The 18,428-nt window shown below is 38.8% G+C and overlaps 1 protein-coding gene across 1 annotated transcript in view; it reads left to right on the top strand.

Moving 5' to 3' along the window:
* The first annotated feature begins 9,162 nt into the window (after positions 1 to 9,162).
* Positions 9,163 to 18,428, top strand: part of PAI1 (phosphoribosylanthranilate isomerase 1) — a 150,507-nt gene continuing 141,241 nt past the window's right edge. The window contains exon 1 of the mRNA XM_089410969.1: positions 9,163 to 9,470. Within this exon, the coding sequence (XP_089267095.1) occupies positions 9,269 to 9,470 (202 nt within the window). The 5' untranslated portion in view covers positions 9,163 to 9,268. The remainder of the gene's footprint in view (positions 9,471 to 18,428) is intronic.

An 18,428-nucleotide genomic window follows, 5' to 3' on the forward strand; every position in this document is an offset into this window, starting at 1 on the left:
TATTCTCCCATGGATAGCTTGATATTATGGCACTTTCCAGAGCAATTTATTGTTCCTCCATTTGCAATCATCACTTGACACTCTGGTGCTGGATATAGGAAGCAATTCAATTCTTTTGCTACCCTACAATGAATAAAATTGTGGGTGCTTCCTGAATCAATCAACACTATTACCTTTTTCTTCTTGATTTGTCCTTCTATCTTGATGGTTTGAGGAGTGGTAATTCCCGCCAATGCATTACAAGATATGGTCGGATTTATTTGTTCTTCATCTAGGCTTTGTTCCTGGAGTATATCTTCTTCTTTTGACCTTTCTTGCTCCTTTTCTTCTTCCTCTTCACAATCTATGTAGAATAATTTCTTCTCAGCACACTTATGACCTTTAGTGTATTTGCTATCACAACTGTAACAAAGCCCTTTTGCTCTTTTTTCTTCCAATTGTTGTGGTGTCAACCTTATAGGTTGTGGAAGACTAGGGGCAACAACACTTCCGTCTTTATAGTTGTGAGTGGTATGCTTCCTGGTTGCCATAATTTTGCTTTCCATTTTTCTTGCTAACCTGAATGCCTTCTCTAATGAATCAGGTTCCCAAAGGCGAACATCATGTTGGATATTATCCTTTAAAGACCCTATGAACACATCAATCCTATGCTCCTCTGGAATATCTTTTACCCTTATGTTCAATTTTTGGAACTCCTCAATGTGCTCCATTATTGAACCCTTTTGTTTGAGACTTATCAATTGGCTAAAAAAAGTGTTGCTTTTTGTATCCTCATAATGTGCTATCAATTCTTCCGTAAAAATTGCCCAAGTGATAAATTGTTTACGAGAGCAAAGCCATTGATACCATACAAACTGATTTGGTTCCAAATATACAGTTGCCATACGTACCTTTTGTGTGTTTTGCACATTATTGAGATCGAAGAATTGCTCCATCTGTAATATCCATGTGGCGGGATCCTTGCCATCAAACTTCCTCATATCGATTTTTGGAATATGGTGATTCTTCGATCCAACATTAGCATCTATGGAATCATGATTAACATTTCTTTTGTTCTCATCATGAGTTTCCTTTACTACCTTTTCACCATTAGTGACCCTTTCTTGTAGCAACTTCTTCAATTCTTCCATGTCTGTCTTCAAATCTATCTTCAAATCATCCATCTTAGCTTCCATGCCCTTTATCTTAGATTCCACACCATTTATCTTAGATTCCACGCCACTTATCTTAGCTTCTGTTAGCTTTTGTGAGCGTGACATTTGTTGCACTTGTTCTTGTAATTTTGATATATCATGTAGCATTTCTTCCTCTTCTTCATGAGTCATGCTAGAGCTTTCAGGTTCCTTACTAGGTGTTTGCATTTTCTTTCCTCGGGGCATCAGTTACCGATAATAATGCTTTACTATGCCCTTTGAATTCCGTTAAACCAAGCTTACACAAAAATTAAAAAAAAAAACTACACACCTTTTTTCACTTTATAGAAGCCTGATATTGAATCTGATGTATCTCTGTAATTTCGGATCATCCAGTTCTGAAATTGCTACCTGTAGTAGCCTTCTGCGTCCTCTTTCCAATGCCACAAGTCTGAGCCAAATTGGATTCTCCAAGGAAGAGTTATGTGAAATCTCCCACAGTGACTTGCTTTTAGACTAGTTCAGTAGAGCGAACTTGTACGACGTGCCACGAGTCACTGTTTCAACCTTTGAATCTGAAACACACACAAAAGAAACTACAGTCCGTCCTCTTTCTGTACCTTCTTACGAAATTTCAATCCGATCCTCAGAGAGAAAGTTATGACGATTTTCCCCAGGTCACCTGTTTTGAATGTAATTCAGGAGTCTGCAAAAAGACCAACTTCCTCAGATCATATCTCCGAAAATATTGCGCGAAAAGCTCTGAAATTTGGACCCAAGGTTCAGCACCAATTCTTCTCAAATGGGTTTTTTTGTGACTTCTGAAACGTCACAGAAAAAAATTATAGCGAAAATGCCACGATGACCTGTTTGGAGCAGCGAAACCCTAGAATCCAAAGCTCTGATACCAAATGTTATGAAACCAGCTCAAGAAAAGATAGAAAAGATAGATCAACGCCTTAGAATTCAGCCTCTTCGAGGGGGCAACCTCTTTACATTACATAAATGAACAATTCTTGGATGATACAAATGACAAAACCTCCTTTCTATATATAGGAGTCTAAGGAGTCACAATATAATCCAGCCGACCTAACAATAATAATATAAAGCCACAAAAATAACAATAGAGGGATTCTATGGGGCACAGAAATAACAATATGGGGGTAATAGGGGCACAACAATATAAATAAGGGGTATAACTACAAAAGTAATGGGGTAATCACTAGTATTATAGGGACCCAAAGTTGCAGAGATTTAGGTAGGGTCCATAGGAGGGCAGTAGTAGTTGCAATATACTCTTCACATGGACCATTACCCTTGTTATAGGGGCCTACAGTATTCAGTAGCACAAGGATTAGTGTCAGTTTATGTGGTTATATCTTGAGTGACGGTTACAGACTAGTTGCAATTAGATGCTGAGGAGCACAAAGAAATATTGATAGTAGTGCAGGAGGCACAGTGCAATTTTACTAGTAAACAGTGTAGAGACTAGTAGTAGTTAGATGCTTAGGAGAAAGTTGCAGCTCAGAGACACAGTTGATTCAGTTTTCAGATACTTATCAGTTGTAGTTGTTGTAGTAGCAACAACAATAGTGAGAGGTAGAATTGTTATAATAGATTCCTACATGAGTAGGATTGGTGTTGTACAAAACCTTTTTCTTGCTAAGAGGGAGTGTTGAAATTGTAGCAAGAAAATGCTTCATTTCACTAGTGCCTTAGTCAAATGGAAAAAAATTGATTTTCCACATCAACAGGATGACTTGGATTGCAATTAGCTAGAGTGACTAGCCTTGTCTACTAGTTAAGTAAGTAAATTCGAGTTTGTAATCTAGAAGTAGAGTTGTGCATGAGTTGATTGCTAAGATCTAGAAATCTAGTCGAGTTATTGTTAGTTGAACTCAACTAACTGAGTTCTAGTCATTAATTGAGTCAGTTGAAGGCCAGTTGAATAATAGAACTATTGTTAACTCAATGATCTCTAAGTTAAACTAGTCAATTAGCTAAACATAGCCCAAACATGCATGGAATTCGAATTGCCTATCTGGAGTGGAGGAAAAGGCACATTTGTATTTATAATTGTCTATTATTGAGTGTACAATGCTTTTGCACTGAGCAGGGGATCAATTCCCCCTGGATTTGCGCAAGGAAATATAGAATTTCCCTATTTTTTAGGAGCTTAATTCCTCTAGGATTGCACAAGGAAATAAGAGGTTGGTTGAGGCTTGAATTGGCTAAGTGTTGGCCAAAGCAGGCTAGGAAGTAGGAGAACAATTTTGCAGTGCAAGGTGTGATTCAGAGTTGAAGCAATACATTGTGGGGTGATGTAGAGCCTTAGTCCCAAAGTTGCAGAGATTTGGGTAGGGTCCATAGGAGGGCAGTAGTAGTTGCAATATACTCTTCACATGGACCATTAACCTTGTTATAGGGGCCTACAGTATTCAGTAGCACAAGGACTAGTGTCAGTTTATGTGGTTAGATCTTGAGTGACGGTTATAGACTAGTTGCAATTAGATGCTAAGGAGCACAAAGAAATATTGATAGTAGTGCAGGAGGCACAGTGCAGTTTTACTAGTAAATAGTGTAGAGACTAGTAGTAGTTAGATGCTTAGGAGAAAGTTGCAGCTCAGAGACACAATTGATTCAGTTTTCAGATACTTATTAGTTGTAGTTGTTGTAGTAGCAACAACAATAGTGAGAGGTAGAATTGTTATAATAGATTCCTACATGAGTAGGATTGGTGTTGTACAAAACCTTTTTCTTGCTAAGAGGGAGTGTTGAAATTGTAGCAAGAAAATGCTTCATTTCACTAGTGCCTTAGTCAAATGGAAAAAAAATTGATTTTCCACATCAACAGGATGACTTGGATTGCAATTAGCTAGAGTGACTAGCCTTGTCTACTAGTTAAGTAAGTAAATTCGAGTTTGTAATCTAGAAGTAGAGTTGTGCATGAGTTGATTGCTAAGATCTAGAAATCTAGTCGAGTTATTGTTAGTTGAACTCAACTAACTGAGTTCTAGTCATTAATTGAGTCAGTTGAAGGCCAGTTGAATAATAGAACTATTGTTAACTCAATGATCTCTAAGTTAAACTAGTCAATTAGCTAAACATAGCCCAAACATGCATGGAATTCGAATTGCCTATCTGGAGTGGAGGAAAAGGCACATTTGTATTTATAATTGTATATTATTGAGTGTACAATGCTTTTGCACTGAGCAGGTGATCAATTCCCCTTGGATTTGCACAAGGAAATATGGAATTTCCCTATTTTTTAGGAGCTTAATTCCTCTAGGATTGCACAAGGAAATAAGAGGTTGGTTGAGGCTTGAATTGGCTAAGTGTTGGCCAAAGCAGGCTAGGAAGTAGGAGAACAATTTTGCAGTGCAAGGTGTGCTTCAGAGTTGAAGCAATACATTGTAATTGTTTCTCTTTCTCATTTGAATTAATGTAAAGCAACGAAGGGGTTTTTCCCAATTGGGTTCCCCTGTAAAATCATTGTGTTCCTTGTGTTTTGATGGTTGCATGCTATTGCATGTATTTCTAACGTGTGTTTTCCTTTTCACATAATAGTAGAAGAAATTTGTGTCTCTTAATTTCAGTTCGATTTCATTAGTAGTAGCAAATTTCTTACAATTTCTACAACTAATTCCTTGTCAATAATTTGTTCATCAATTGCCTTTAGTTGATCCCTAATTTGAGATAACTTCATAAAGTAAGATGCCACAATATCATAGTTTGTCATCTTGCATCTCTAAGCTGATTTTTGAGGCTAACTGATTGATTCATATTATTGATAGTATAAAGAACAACGAGAGCATCATGCATAACCTTAGAAGACTGATGATCAACAATGTAAGGGATAAGATGGTCTCTTACTTATTCAACAATGACACTACTTGCTAAGATGTCCTCTTCTTGATACTTCTCAAATTTTGTTGCGAAGGCTTGATTCCCTGGTTTAGCCACTTTTCCTGCCACAATACCCAAAACTTTGTTTCTAGCAAGAATGAGATCCACCCTAGTCTTCCATGCTCTAAAATTGGAGGCACCTTCCAATTTGTGCTCAGACTTCATGAAGGTATTCATGGTGAATATGTCTAATCAAAAGAATGATGCTCTTCAAATACTCTTCAATTTTTTTTTCTAAGTGATCTCAATGCTCTAGATATTTTCACTTTAGCTCTAATACAATGTTGTTTTTCTAGTGAATGTAGAATTAGAGAATATTTTTTCAAATCTGGTAACTACTTCCAATGATATTATAGTCTTCTTTAGAGCATATTATTCATCAAGTAGTTACACTTGAAAAAATCATAACCATAAGCAATGAGCAGAAGAGTTCACAATAGAGAATAAGACAATAGGTACCTGTTATTTAATTAAATTTGTCCAATAATAACCAATCAAAGATTAACTTTTGACCATACAAAATCAAGTCAAATTTCGTCAACAAAGAGAGATAATATCACTGATTTTGTCACTGTAAGAATACCAGTTAGAGTTCAACCAAAGTCTAGTTAAAGTGCGAAATTGTAGCAACTCGTTCAACGTAAGTTCACTGTGGTCAACGCAGGAGCAAAAGCAGTAACATTGGACAATGATCTTCCTTCTTCTTTCTTTGCACGTGTGAAGCAATTGTAGTAGATCAGATGCGTTTTAGATGTGTTGTTGTGTGTTTGAATGACCTCCAACATGTCTCTATTTATAGTGGTCAATGTGGAGGGTCATGACCCTTGAAAAGACACCTTTTGATCATGGAGATGATTTGATCCTTTTGAAGTTGACTTGACCATAAAAAAAATAATTTTGTCTCCAATAACCTACTAACGAAAGTACCAACATAAGATACATTTTTCAACACATTGCATACATGAAGTCAAGATAGAAAGTTTAATTGCCATTTAACCTATTTTATAAAATAAAATAAACAATTTTTTGTTGTTGTTGAAAAAATATCTTTATATTTTATATGAGGAATATACATGTTTGGGTAGTGTAAAGAATTTTACACAATCAAAGCTATTATAAAGATATATTCATCATGAGCTCAACATATTACTCGTAAAAATTGAACCTAAATTTTTTCCAACTACCTAAATTACATACAAATAAATAAACAAAACTTTACATAAACTTTCATTATAATTCATTTAAATTTACTAAATTAAATGAAATGAAAGAAATTTTAATGTCCACGAGAGTAGAAATAGTATATGGGACCACCAGCCTCCCTACTTTTTGCGTTTTGCAATTCAATCCTTCTATTACTCAAATTAGTAATGAGCTAACCCAACCTTCTAATAGTCCCCTCACAGAAAAGATAATGCCAAGGAACTGATGTTAACATACTGCTATAATTGTCTATGATGTCTCTAAAAGCATCACATTCCAAAATGAAATATTTTTCCGATTTCACTGCCCCAGAATTGCAAAAAGTACACAACCGTTCTTCCCAAGCTTCTTTAGGTCTTTTCCACCGACCTGTTTCGCACCGAAGTTGATGCGAGTTAGTTCTTAATTGAGCAATAAGAATCTTTGCTCTCCATGGAATGCTAGCTCCAATGTATTCTTTTTGTTGGAGATCACAAGTGGGGTTGAATTCCTGAACATAGTACTTCTTCTTTCTACCCAACTCTTTTCCCCATATACGCTTACAAAACTTCTCCATAACAAAATTCTTTAACTCCTTGCTATTTGTGGGACAAACATTGAGGTAAATATTCTATTTTTGCATCCATTTGTTGTTTTGTCTCATCCATGATTTCTTTCTTTCACTCATTCCTTCATTGAAGATAACTTTAGGCCATCTACCTTCTCCCATTTGCTCAATTCTTTTTAGGTACCTTATGAGACACACCATAGCAATTGCTTCGATGGGAGTTTCTCCTTTTTCACTCAACATAATCTCATAAGGAACTGAACTTTTTTATTTTAAACTTGCTCATGATCAAGCGTTTTTGGATTTTCTCAATTTGCTTCAATTTTGAGACAGGGATGCTACTAGTCCACAATTCACACCCATATAATATCACTGGACAAATAGGAGCCCCAAAAACACTTCAATCATTTTCCAATCCCATAACTCTACCTCTCTACATTTGTTTTGAAAAGCATATAATGCTTTCCACCCTCTTAAAATTCTCTTCTTTCTGCATTCCTCCAAATTAAGCTTGTTGTTGAAATCAATCCAGAGGTACTTGTATTCATTTACTTCTTCAAGAATGTTGCCTTCAAAGAAGAATGTATGCTAGCTCTGCTTCTTTTTATTTGAGAAAATCATTATTTTGGTCTTGCTGGTATTGACTTGCATCCTCACTACTTTACAAAAAATGCTCAAGGGCATATAGGTGCATTTGCAATCCCTGGGCCGATTTAGCAATCAATACAAGGTCATTAGCATATAAAAGAAGCTTTATCACAAACTCCTCCAATCGAATGCCATTCCCACCTTGCAGATTTAGCCACTCTTCCAATTTATCAATATATAAACCAAAAAGAGTAGGGGATAAAGGGCAACCTTGCTTGACTCCGATGTCACTTCTAAAGCTTTTTGAAATGCTTGCTGAAGTTCTAATTTTGACTTTCACCTCTTCATAAATCCTATGGACATCATCTCAATAATTCAAAGGAATTTCAATTTCTCCACAACTTATCTCTAGGGACTGTGTCAAATGCCCTTTTGAAGTCAACAAAGCAACAAAATACTTCTTCTTTGACCCCCCAAACCTTTTCAATAATGTGTCTCGACGTGATACCATGATCTACTGTAGAATGTTTCAGCCTAAAACCTGCTTGCCCTTTTACCCTTTTTTCTTTTACTTCCGGCCACTTACAGATTCTATTTTCTACCATGCTGTCGAAGAGCTTTGCAAACAAAGGATTGATCATAATGGTTTTGTAGTTGGAAGGATTGTTAATGTCTCCACTTTTAAAAAGGGGTATTGCTAGACTAGTTGTCAAATCTCTTGGGAATCCTTGTCGAATGACGTTGTTGAATATATCCATGATGTGAGGTGCAAGGATGTTCATTCCCCACTTTAAATATTCTGCTTGAAGTTCAACCAAGTCCTTTGCCTTTCTTGTTTTCAAATTATTAATTCCTATCTCCACTTCCTATAATGTGAAAAGCGTTGTAGTTTTGTTGATCCTGGGAGGAGGTTCATCCTCTGATTCTTTCTCATAGAGTTGTCTTGCATAGTCAAACCATTGATTAACTGTAATATTATCTTTAATTTGCTTATTCCTTGGTTGAAATTCCTGCCAGAAAAGCTTTGGGTTATTCTAGCCTAGATATATTAACTCGTCTCACCTTGTTTGTATGAACTCATCTTTTTTCCTTTTTAAAATATGCTTATATAACTTTACATTCAACTTCTCCTCGCTTGCCTTTTTCAAGGTAAAGGGTTTCCTTGCCATTTTGCATTCCTCATCAAACCAAGCATTTATAGGAAAACAATTTGATTCAGATTTCCTATTTTTTGCTCTTTTTGCACTTCTCAAGTGCAGTATGAATTATATTTGTTAACTCATGACTATTGAGGCTTTGAGAACCATTCTTCCTCTTCTGAATTGATCTCTCCAACATTGTTTCGAAGATAGCAATTTTCTTGTATTAGAAGAATTTTGCCCCTTGATATCGATTGTCGAGAACATTGAGTTTTCCTCCTATGGTGCCCTTCTTCTAACCAAGATAGCTTTATATAAATCGAGTTATAGTTTGATTTTAAGTCTCACATATACTCTTCAATCTTAACTTCATCTATCCTTTCTATTAATCTTTGTGAACAAATAATGTAATCAACAACATTGGCCAAAAATTAATTAATACTTATTATTATATATATGTATATATATATTTTTTTCACATAATAATACATCTTACATATTCTAACTTCCGGTATAATTTGTACATAATATGCATGACCCGGACACTCTCTTAAAATGTGTTTAATATTTTTACATTTGATTTCTATAACATAAATACTTCTCTCTAATTTAATTTTAATCTTGGACGGGGAGGCTGACCCATTTTACATAGATTTGTAATAGTCGGAAGGGAAATGATTTTTTTTTAAACTTCGTTCACATGTTTTTCGACTTTGTAAATCTGAGGCAGAACGGAAAGCAGACCTGGGATTATGACGATGGTGCAGAATGCATCGAATCAAACAGGAGCAGCTCGAAAGATGTTGCCCGACAACACACACAATCTCCCACGTGCTGCTCATTTACACATAAAACTGCTGAGCTCACACACAAATTTCAACAAGAAGCTCAATCATGTTCAGAAACTCCAGCTGCACGTGGTCTCCTCGAATGACAATGGCTTCTTTCACTCCGGCGAGTCTTCTGTTCTGTTTATTTTATTTTGCAAGAGCCTGAGCAACATTTTGCCCTTCTTTTGCTTTTATTCTTTACAAAACCTGAATATAGTAGTTAATGTAAGTTCCCTAAAAGCTACTCCAATATCTTCAATTCTTGGTTGTAGCAGATCTACTTTGGAAGCGTTTCTTCTTCTAAACCGACTTTCATAAAATTTGAAACTTACTATTAGATGAGGGCAACGGAATTGATAAAAATAAGAAGGATGATACACATTGATTTAAATGGCGTGCATGGCACACTGTTCCTACTAGTGAAAATATGCCTCGCGATGTAGACATTAGCCTCACAGGGCATTCCATATGCTGTTTCAGGTGTTTTGATCTCTAAAATCTAAAAGGATGCCTGTCTTGTTCTAATTTTGCCTCAATTTCACTTCTTTGTCACCTCTAACACACAATAATTTCTTTATTCATAAGGGCAATGGCGCCCTGGCCAAGGTTGGGATAAACTTTTGTCTACTAAAGATCCTTATACATCATGGTTTAGTATGCATCTCAAGAATGAGAAGCTCCAGATTATATATTTGGACTTCTAATATTTGCATGTTGGCCATTATGTGAACTGGTAATATGCCTCCTCAAACTCTGCAACCTATGGGCGAATATCAAAATCAGGTTTATATGTGTCTATCCTGGTGCGTATATCAAATGCACCCATTGCACCATCTAGATTCATTGCACCATTACACGAAGAATTGATGAATCACTACCACCCGCATGGTCAAATACGAGGACAGTGACAAGATTGTAAAATTGTTGAATTTTTTCAATGTTTTCGTAATTAGGTCACTATCCTTGTTGTGGGAGCCCAAAGTTCTTATTCTATCTTTTATTATTAAGGGTGGCAGGGAGATGCTAGGCAAGGAAGTTGTAGCTTCCTTCAGAAGGTCGTCACCTCCTTCTAGTGGGAGCTGGTAAACTAGGGGTTGCAGCTCCTTCCAGTAGTGGCTGGTAAATGATTAGGGGTCATAGCTCTTTCCAGTAGTGGCTGTTAAAACCAAAAGCTGTAGCTTCTTTCAAGATATAAATAAATTGTTAATATAAATCTTGTGTATCTTTGCTGTGATGTGATGGGTTAATGTTTTGTGATCTTTAAATTGTTTGAAATTTATGAAATACTGATTCACACCCCTCTCAGTATTTCCAGCAATTGGTATCAGAGCAGGTTACCCTCAAACAATCTAATCACTGGAGGCAAGATTGTGAATAAATATGGATCAAATGGAAGGCATCTCTTCAAGATCAATTCCGGTATTTGATGGAAATGATTATATGTTATGGAGCAACACCATGAAAACTTACTTAAAGGCTTTAGGAGTGGATGTTTGGTGCTCCATTGTTAATGGATACAAAGCCCCAAAAATTCCTCCTATTGATCATGTTGAGAAGAATTTGTTTAGCTGTAATTCAGAGGCTCGTCATGCCATCATAAATGGATTGTCAAGAACCATTAAGACCACGGTGATGACACACACCATAGCTAAAGAGGTTTGGGATAAACCTAAAAGTGTGTATGAAGGTGATGGTAAAGTCAAATAGGTCAAAATTCAAAGATATAGAGCATAGTTTGAGAATCTGAAAATGGATGAAACAAAAACCATTTCAACCTACTTACTCAGAGTAGACAAAGTTGTCAATGCCATCAGAGGATTAGGAGAAGTCGTTAAAGAATCATTGATTGTAAAGAAGGTGCTAAGATCGCTTCCTTTGAGATACGATGCCAAGGTATCTGCCATTAAAGAAACCAAGGATTTGAACAATATGACAATGGATGAATTACATGGCACCCTTGCAGCATATGAAATGAGAACAGATACAGAAACTGGACAGTGAAACAGAGAAACAACTTTTAAAGCCATGAAAAAGACAAGAAACAAAGAACTCAAGATAGAAGGAACATCAGGTGATGACTCAGATGAAGAAGTGTTGAAATTTCTAAGTCTAACACGTCAGAAATTCTTCTTGCATTATCTGGTTTATTTCACTTGTTTATTTCTTAACAAGTTATTTAACCATATAAATACTGAAAATAAACACAAATGCAGTCTCAACCATCTACAGATCATCAACTGAAAATAACAGACAAACACACAAGGGACACCATTATTTTTGGACAATCGTCCCCGGAAAAACCCAACTTGGGAAAACTGGTGCAGCAGTTCTGAGGGTTTTATTATTAAACAACTTTCTTGAGTACAACTAGGGTGCCAAACTGGCTCACCCAACAAAGATATCTATCTGGCAGTAATACCTCTCTTCGGAAGCAGATATTCAGCAAGTTTGCTCCACGAAAATCTCTCCAACGCTTCTCTGAAGCTCTGCGTCAGCCCTCCTGGCCTCTGCGTCACTTAGAAGCCCCCTGCGTCAGCCTTCTGTTGCTCTGCGCTGGCTCTCTAGCCTTTTGCGTCACCCATGCAGGCCTTGCTAGCCTCTGCGTAGTCACTTTGGCCCTCTGCGTGGCTCTTGCTGGCTCTGCGTAGCCTTCTTTGCCTCTGCGCTGGTCCTTCGGCACTATCTCTGCCTCTCTGCTATGCACTCACTGCCCCTCGTTGCAACTCAGATCACTTGTTCGATTTCTCTCAACAAACCCCGCTCTAGAAAATCGAATTGACTGATCAATCTTGGTGTATCTCCAACTGACGTTCAAGCCTCCTCTTATACTTTTTCTGTTGAGTTTTCAACGGCCGAGATTAAATCTATAATCAACGGCTAAGATTAGATTTGGCTTGATCCATGTCATTTAGAACCTTCTCACCCAGTTTTATATTAATACCCATTAATAATTTTATTTTCATAAGTTTAGACGTAGGAACCCATTAAAAATATTAATTATTTTAATATCTTTCTAACCGGGTGGAATTTCCCCAAACCATTTCTGATCATGAGCTTTAGCCTCTCCACCAATTTTCATGGCTAGAGCACATCCGATGCTACCCCAAATCAACACTCCCTCTTAGCGAGGAATGTGCTCTAGTAATGCTCCACCACTGAACATCACTTTGATCATCTGGCACCGGTACCTGTGCTGATGCTTGGCCTGCTGCCCAACATCCTCTGCACTGCTGCCTCCTGTACTGCTGCCCATGGCTCTGCCACTGCCACTGCTACATCTGTACTGCAGCTCCCTCTGCATTTGTGCTGCTGCTGGTCCTTTCTCCCAACACTGCATTTGCATTGCAACCCTCTCTCATCATGCTGTCCATAGCATTACCATTGTTACTGCTGCACTGCAACTCAGTTACTGAGACGTTGGTAATTGATCTACCCAACTACTGACATCCTTGTCAGGCTAGAAGCCCTCCTGATGCTGAAGCTCTCTCTGTTGCTATCCTGTGCTCCCTCTGCGCTGCTACAACAACTCTGTGCCTCTCGCACTGCTGCAAACACCTCTGTGCCTTCCTGCATTGCTGCAACCTCCTTTGTGCCTCTCGCACTGTTGCAACCCTCACTGCGCTGCTACAAATCCCTGCACTCTAGCACTGTTCTGCCGCTCCATCCGCATCTTGCTTCTACCGACATCTGTCATCCTGCTACTGTCACTTGGGGCTCCCATAGCTAGATATGATCCAAGAGATTGGGTCTCCAAGGATCCTGCACCTCATCTCCTGTAGTCCTCATGACTACAGCTCGATGTCTCCCCACCTCTTCTCTAGAGGTGTATGAGCACTCATGGCACAGTTGTCATTAGTCTCCACTTCCTTCTCCGCCTTAGCCAGTGCTGCCTTGGAGTCAGAAGCCTCTCCCTTATTCTTCTTCCTGGGACACTGGGTTGCATAATGGCCCAACTCCCCACAATGGAAGCACTTTATCTTGGAGATGTCCTTCTTCTTCCTCTTCCCTTGCTGTCCCGTAGATGCCAGAGCCGCATCCTCTTCCTCCTCTTTCTTGATTCGACCTCCTTTGCTGCTACTTCCCGTCTTGGTCAGCCGTCTGATCTCTTCTTGGCGAAGAGCTGCCCACATCTCTTCCCAACCTGGAAGAGTCGCTCTGCCCAAAATGCTTTGGACGAATGTCTCCCACTCCTTAGAGACTGCGTTCAGGGCGGTCCTCACCATTAACTCCTGATCCGGCGTGGCCCCTATGGAAGTAAGTTGGTCTCGAATCTCCTGCAACCTGCTGAGGAATAGATCTATTTGCTCCCCTTTCTGCATCTGATACGACCACAACTGACTCTCCAGTAGCATCTTCCTCTGCACAAAAGTGCCTTGATACAATTTCGTCAAGGTATCCCACATCTCCTTTGCCGTATTCTTCTCGGCAATATGTTGAACTACATGATCCTTGACCGCATCAAGGATTATGCACTTTTGCCTTGGCCATTGCATCCTCATATCTTTCGTTATCAGCTGGGTCGACTGGGATAACCACGGTTCTCAAGGCGAAGGCCTTGATGTGATGTCTATCTAGAATAGATAGGATCCTGGCCTACCAGATGACAAAGTTGGATGTTCCGTCCAACCTGTCCTGATCCCTCAGTCCGTTCATTGCCATCTTCGCTCTTCTCTTCGACTCCCTCTGAGTCTCTACTTCCCTCCTGGAAGTTCTCTCTTAGACTCCCTCTGAGTCTCGATTTCCCTCCTGGAAATCCTCTCCTCGACTCCCTCTGAGTCTCGATTTCCCTCTGGGAATCCTCCTGTCAATTGTCGAACGCTCCTTTCTAATCCATTTGCTCCTACAATTATGATCTGGATTTCTTGGCTAGAAATCTGCCTAGGTGGTGACTCCCTCTACCTTGTTTCTGTGCTGTTAGGTACTGTTCTGCTTCGACAACAACAACACCCCACCAGCTTCACAATCCACAATCTGCCCACAACTCCCTTGGCCCCAGCAGCTGAAGAAACTGAGCCTCTTGGCTCTTCGCAATCCCAGTAGTGGCTGAATTGCTCCTCTGGCCAATTGCGTCATTCTTATCTGGCTGAGCAGGATGACGTGGCTCTTCGTGAGCCTCTTCTACCTCTCACTGCTTCTGTGCTGACCCTTTCTCTGGCTCATAATGATGACGCGGGCCCTCTGCGTCACTCCCTCTCTGCTGCCTTTTGCTTAGGAACAACTCTGTCGCTTGGGACAACTGTTTCTTTTGCAAATCTTCTGATTAAGATGGTGCCTTCAGTTCTCCTGTGATCTGAAACCCTCTAATACCATGTTGAAATTTCTAAGTCTAACACGTTAGAAATCCTTCCTGCATTATCTGATTTATTTCACCTACTTGTCTATTTCTTAACAAGTTATTTAACCATATAAATACTGAAAATAAACACAAATGCAGTCTCAACCATCTACAAATCATCAACTGAAAATAACAGACAAACACACAAGGGACACCGTTATTTTTGGACAATCGTCCCCGAAAAAACCCAACTTGGGAAAACCGGTGTAGCAGTTCTGAGGGTTTTATTATTAAGCAACTTTCTTGAGTACAACTAGGGTGCCAAACTAACTCACCCAATAGAAATATCAATCTGGCAGTAATACCTCTCTTCAGAAGCAGATATTCAACAAGTTTGCTCCACGAAAATCTCTCCAACGCTTCTTTGAGGCTTTGCGTCACTTAGAAGTCCCTTGTGTCAGCCTTCTGCTGCTCTGTACTGGCTCTCTGGCCTTTTGCGTCACCCACGCAGGCCCTGCTAGCCTCTGCACAGTCACTCTAGCTTTCTACGTGGCTCCTGCTGGCTTTGTATAACCTTCTTTGCCTTTGCGCTTGTCCTTCGGCACTATCTCTACCTCTCTACTATGCACTCACTGCCCCTCGCTGCAACTCAGGTCACTTGTTCGATTTCTCTCAGCAAACCCTGCTCCAGAAAATCGAACTGACTGATCAATCTTGGTGTATTTCCAATTGACCCTCAAGCCTCCTCTTATACTTTTTCTGTTGAGTCTTCAACGACTGAGATTAAATCTCTAATCAACGGCTAAGATTAGATTTGCCTTGATCCATGTCATTTAAAACCTTCTCACCTAGTTTTATATTAATACCCATTAATATTTTTATTTTCCTAAGTTTAGACTTAGGAACCCATTAAAAATATTAATTATTTTAATATCTCTTTAACCGGGTGGAATTTCCCCAAACCATTTATGGGTCTTGGAGATCTCATGTGCTTTAGCCTCTCCACAAATTTTCATGGCTAGAGCACATCCGATGCTACCCAAATCAACAAGAAGTTAATTTCGTCAAGAGGCTCAATAGGGGAACTGGAAAACACAAAGGTAAGTTACCCTTTAAATGTTTAAGTTGTTGCAAAATAGGTCATTATCCTAAGAGATGTCTTTTTGGGGAAAATAAAATCTTACACAAGAAAAACCTTTATTCTAAAGAAGACATCAGTTCTTTAGATGAAAGTGATACAGAAGAAGGGGATGCAAGAAAAGTTGTCGTCATAATCCAAGAAACCCAAAATAATGGTCATGGTAAAGAGGTCATTGATTCAGATGAAGAAACAAAATAATCAAACATGAAAATAGATTCTTTTTTGGGACTCAGAAATGATTCAGAAACATAACAGGAGGATGAAGATCTTAAAGAACAATTGAAGGAAAATGGCAAGCTCATAAGTAAAAATAAAGAATTGAATAGCTTACTTGAAAAACGTGGTGAAGAAAATATCTCTTTAAAGGTTCTACTTGAAGAAGCAAAAAGAGTTGAGGAAGTAATGAGGATCCAAATGAAGAAGAAAGAACACTGTAAGATGCTTGAACAGGAAGTTGTGTCATTTAGGATTGAAGTTGATAAGCTCAATAAGAACTTGAAGAGCTCGTAAGTATTGGGTAACATTCTTTGCTATCAAAGATTACAATGTGATAAAACAGGTCTTGGCTATACAGGTGCATCTTTAAGCAAAGAGGACACAAGCTCCAAGTCTCCAAAGGAAGAAATCAAAAGGGAGTCAAGAAATTATGTTAATGATTCCAAGAACACCCATCGCAAGGATCAACAATGGATTGAACCACCTCCAAGGTAGAACAACTTCAGAAGATCATCCTACTTTCCTATGTATGAAAATATTTTTCTTGGTCATTGTTACTTTTGTGGAAATTTCGGGCATGAGACAATTCATTGCAAAATCAATACAAGATGCAATTATGCCAGAAGCATGAATGGTTATGAATATACAAGGAATGATCATAGATTAGGAAATGTTCATGGATCCACCGACATAAACTACAATCCGTTTGAACCTCTAATGAATCAGAACATTGCATGTTATAATGCAATAATCTTGGTCACAAGGCACAAGACTGCAGGATTATAAAAGAAGATGCTCCAATCACAAAGGCAGAGAAATCAACTACGATATGGAAAAAGAAAAAGATGGAAGATTGCAATCTAGCTTTGATTGTTGAAGATGAAGAAGATGAATGTGTTAGATTTCAGGTAGCTCGGAAGGTATTTTTGAGAGAGCACAATCCACCAGAAAGGAGTTTATTGGGAGGTTTACCCAAAAGTGGGGTTTTGGACCCAAATAATGGGTTTAGGACCAAAAGGAGAAATAATTAATTATTCTAAGGGTTAAAGAGGCTAGATCTAGAAGGTTTCCTAAGTGACCCAAGAAAAAGTATTTAAAGAGCCCGAGGTGAGGTTCATAACGCATGGTGTGCAAGAGAGATGTAGCCCTCTTGTGTTAAGAGTACCCTAGGAGGGCCGAGTTCTGTTCATGAGGTCAAGTTTATCTTTGGAGAAGGCAACAACTCCTAGATCAACAAGATGAACGAGGGTTTGGAGAAGCTCAGATCTGAGGGCTTGATCTAAGCTTAGTGGCAGATTCGTCCAAGATTGCTGAAGGATGCCAAGTGATCAGATATATAGAAGGGTCGAGGGCGAATTCTATACCAATAGTAACTCATCCTTAAGAGAAGAAGCATCTGAGAAACTGCAGAGACAATTCCGAGTCACTTCTGGGCAAGTTGGAGAGGTCTGAAAAGGGTTATTTGTCTGCTGTTCTATTAAAGAAGGCCAAGTCTACTTGTGTGAAGGCCAAAGTTCTGGGAGGGTTGTAGCCCTCGTTTTGAGTTAGATGAGGGCCGAGACCCTACGCTAATCTAGAAAGGGGAGGCTACAAGCCTCAACAGTCACAAAAGGCCGAGAATAGTAAGGAAAAGGGGGTTGAGAGGGCCTCAGGTCAAGTGTAGGTGAGGTCGAGTATAGCCTCAGGAAATTGCAGGCAAAGATTAGGTTCTATGGAGGGTTGAAGCCTACAATGGATGTTGATTGTTGAAAGTATAGTTGTTGAATTTTCTCTGGAAGTCTGTCCTTGAATGTGGGATATGACAGTGGTGTTTAAGGGCTATCATATAGTGATTTAGTAAGCAAATTTACTATGAGTTTCCACTACTGTTAGAGTTGTTATACAATGAATTTGACGAGGCAAATTTGCTGTGAGGAGGTTGGACAATAAGGGTTTTGGACAACTAGTATTTAGTGTCTTGGAAGGGCCAAACCATTGTGAGTTGATGATCTAATTTGATGCTGATTGTACAATGATTTGGTGGTTAAATCCACTGTGGGAAGTAGATCTGGTTAGGGTTGAGTATATTGTGTATTTTGGAGCAACAAATACTCAGTGAGCAACTGATGGCAAATGAGGCAAAGGACCTGCCAGGTGTTAAGGACAAAAAATGTAGAAAGGGTTGATCTAGATGGGCTACTTCAACACATAAGCTATATGTTTGTTCTTGTCTATTCCTCATTGGTTAGATTGCATATCTGATGTTGCAGACTACAAGCCCTAATTGTATACTATGTATACTAGCTATGCTGGTGATTGAGGGCCATGATCCATGGTACGAGAGCCCCATGATTCTTTTATTGATGGATTAATAAAATAATCGAGCTTTGGACTCAAATCTCAATGTAATTACTTTCATTGCTAAAGATTTCCACTGTGCAAAGTGCTAGGTAGTTGAGGGTTTCTAGTGT

Source organism: Pinus tabuliformis, chromosome 3_1, assembly GCF_031772625.1.
Source record: "Pinus tabuliformis cultivar Carrire ecotype Pingquan chromosome 3_1, CPIR1, whole genome shotgun sequence".
Lineage (NCBI taxonomy): Eukaryota > Viridiplantae > Streptophyta > Pinopsida > Pinales > Pinaceae > Pinus > Pinus tabuliformis.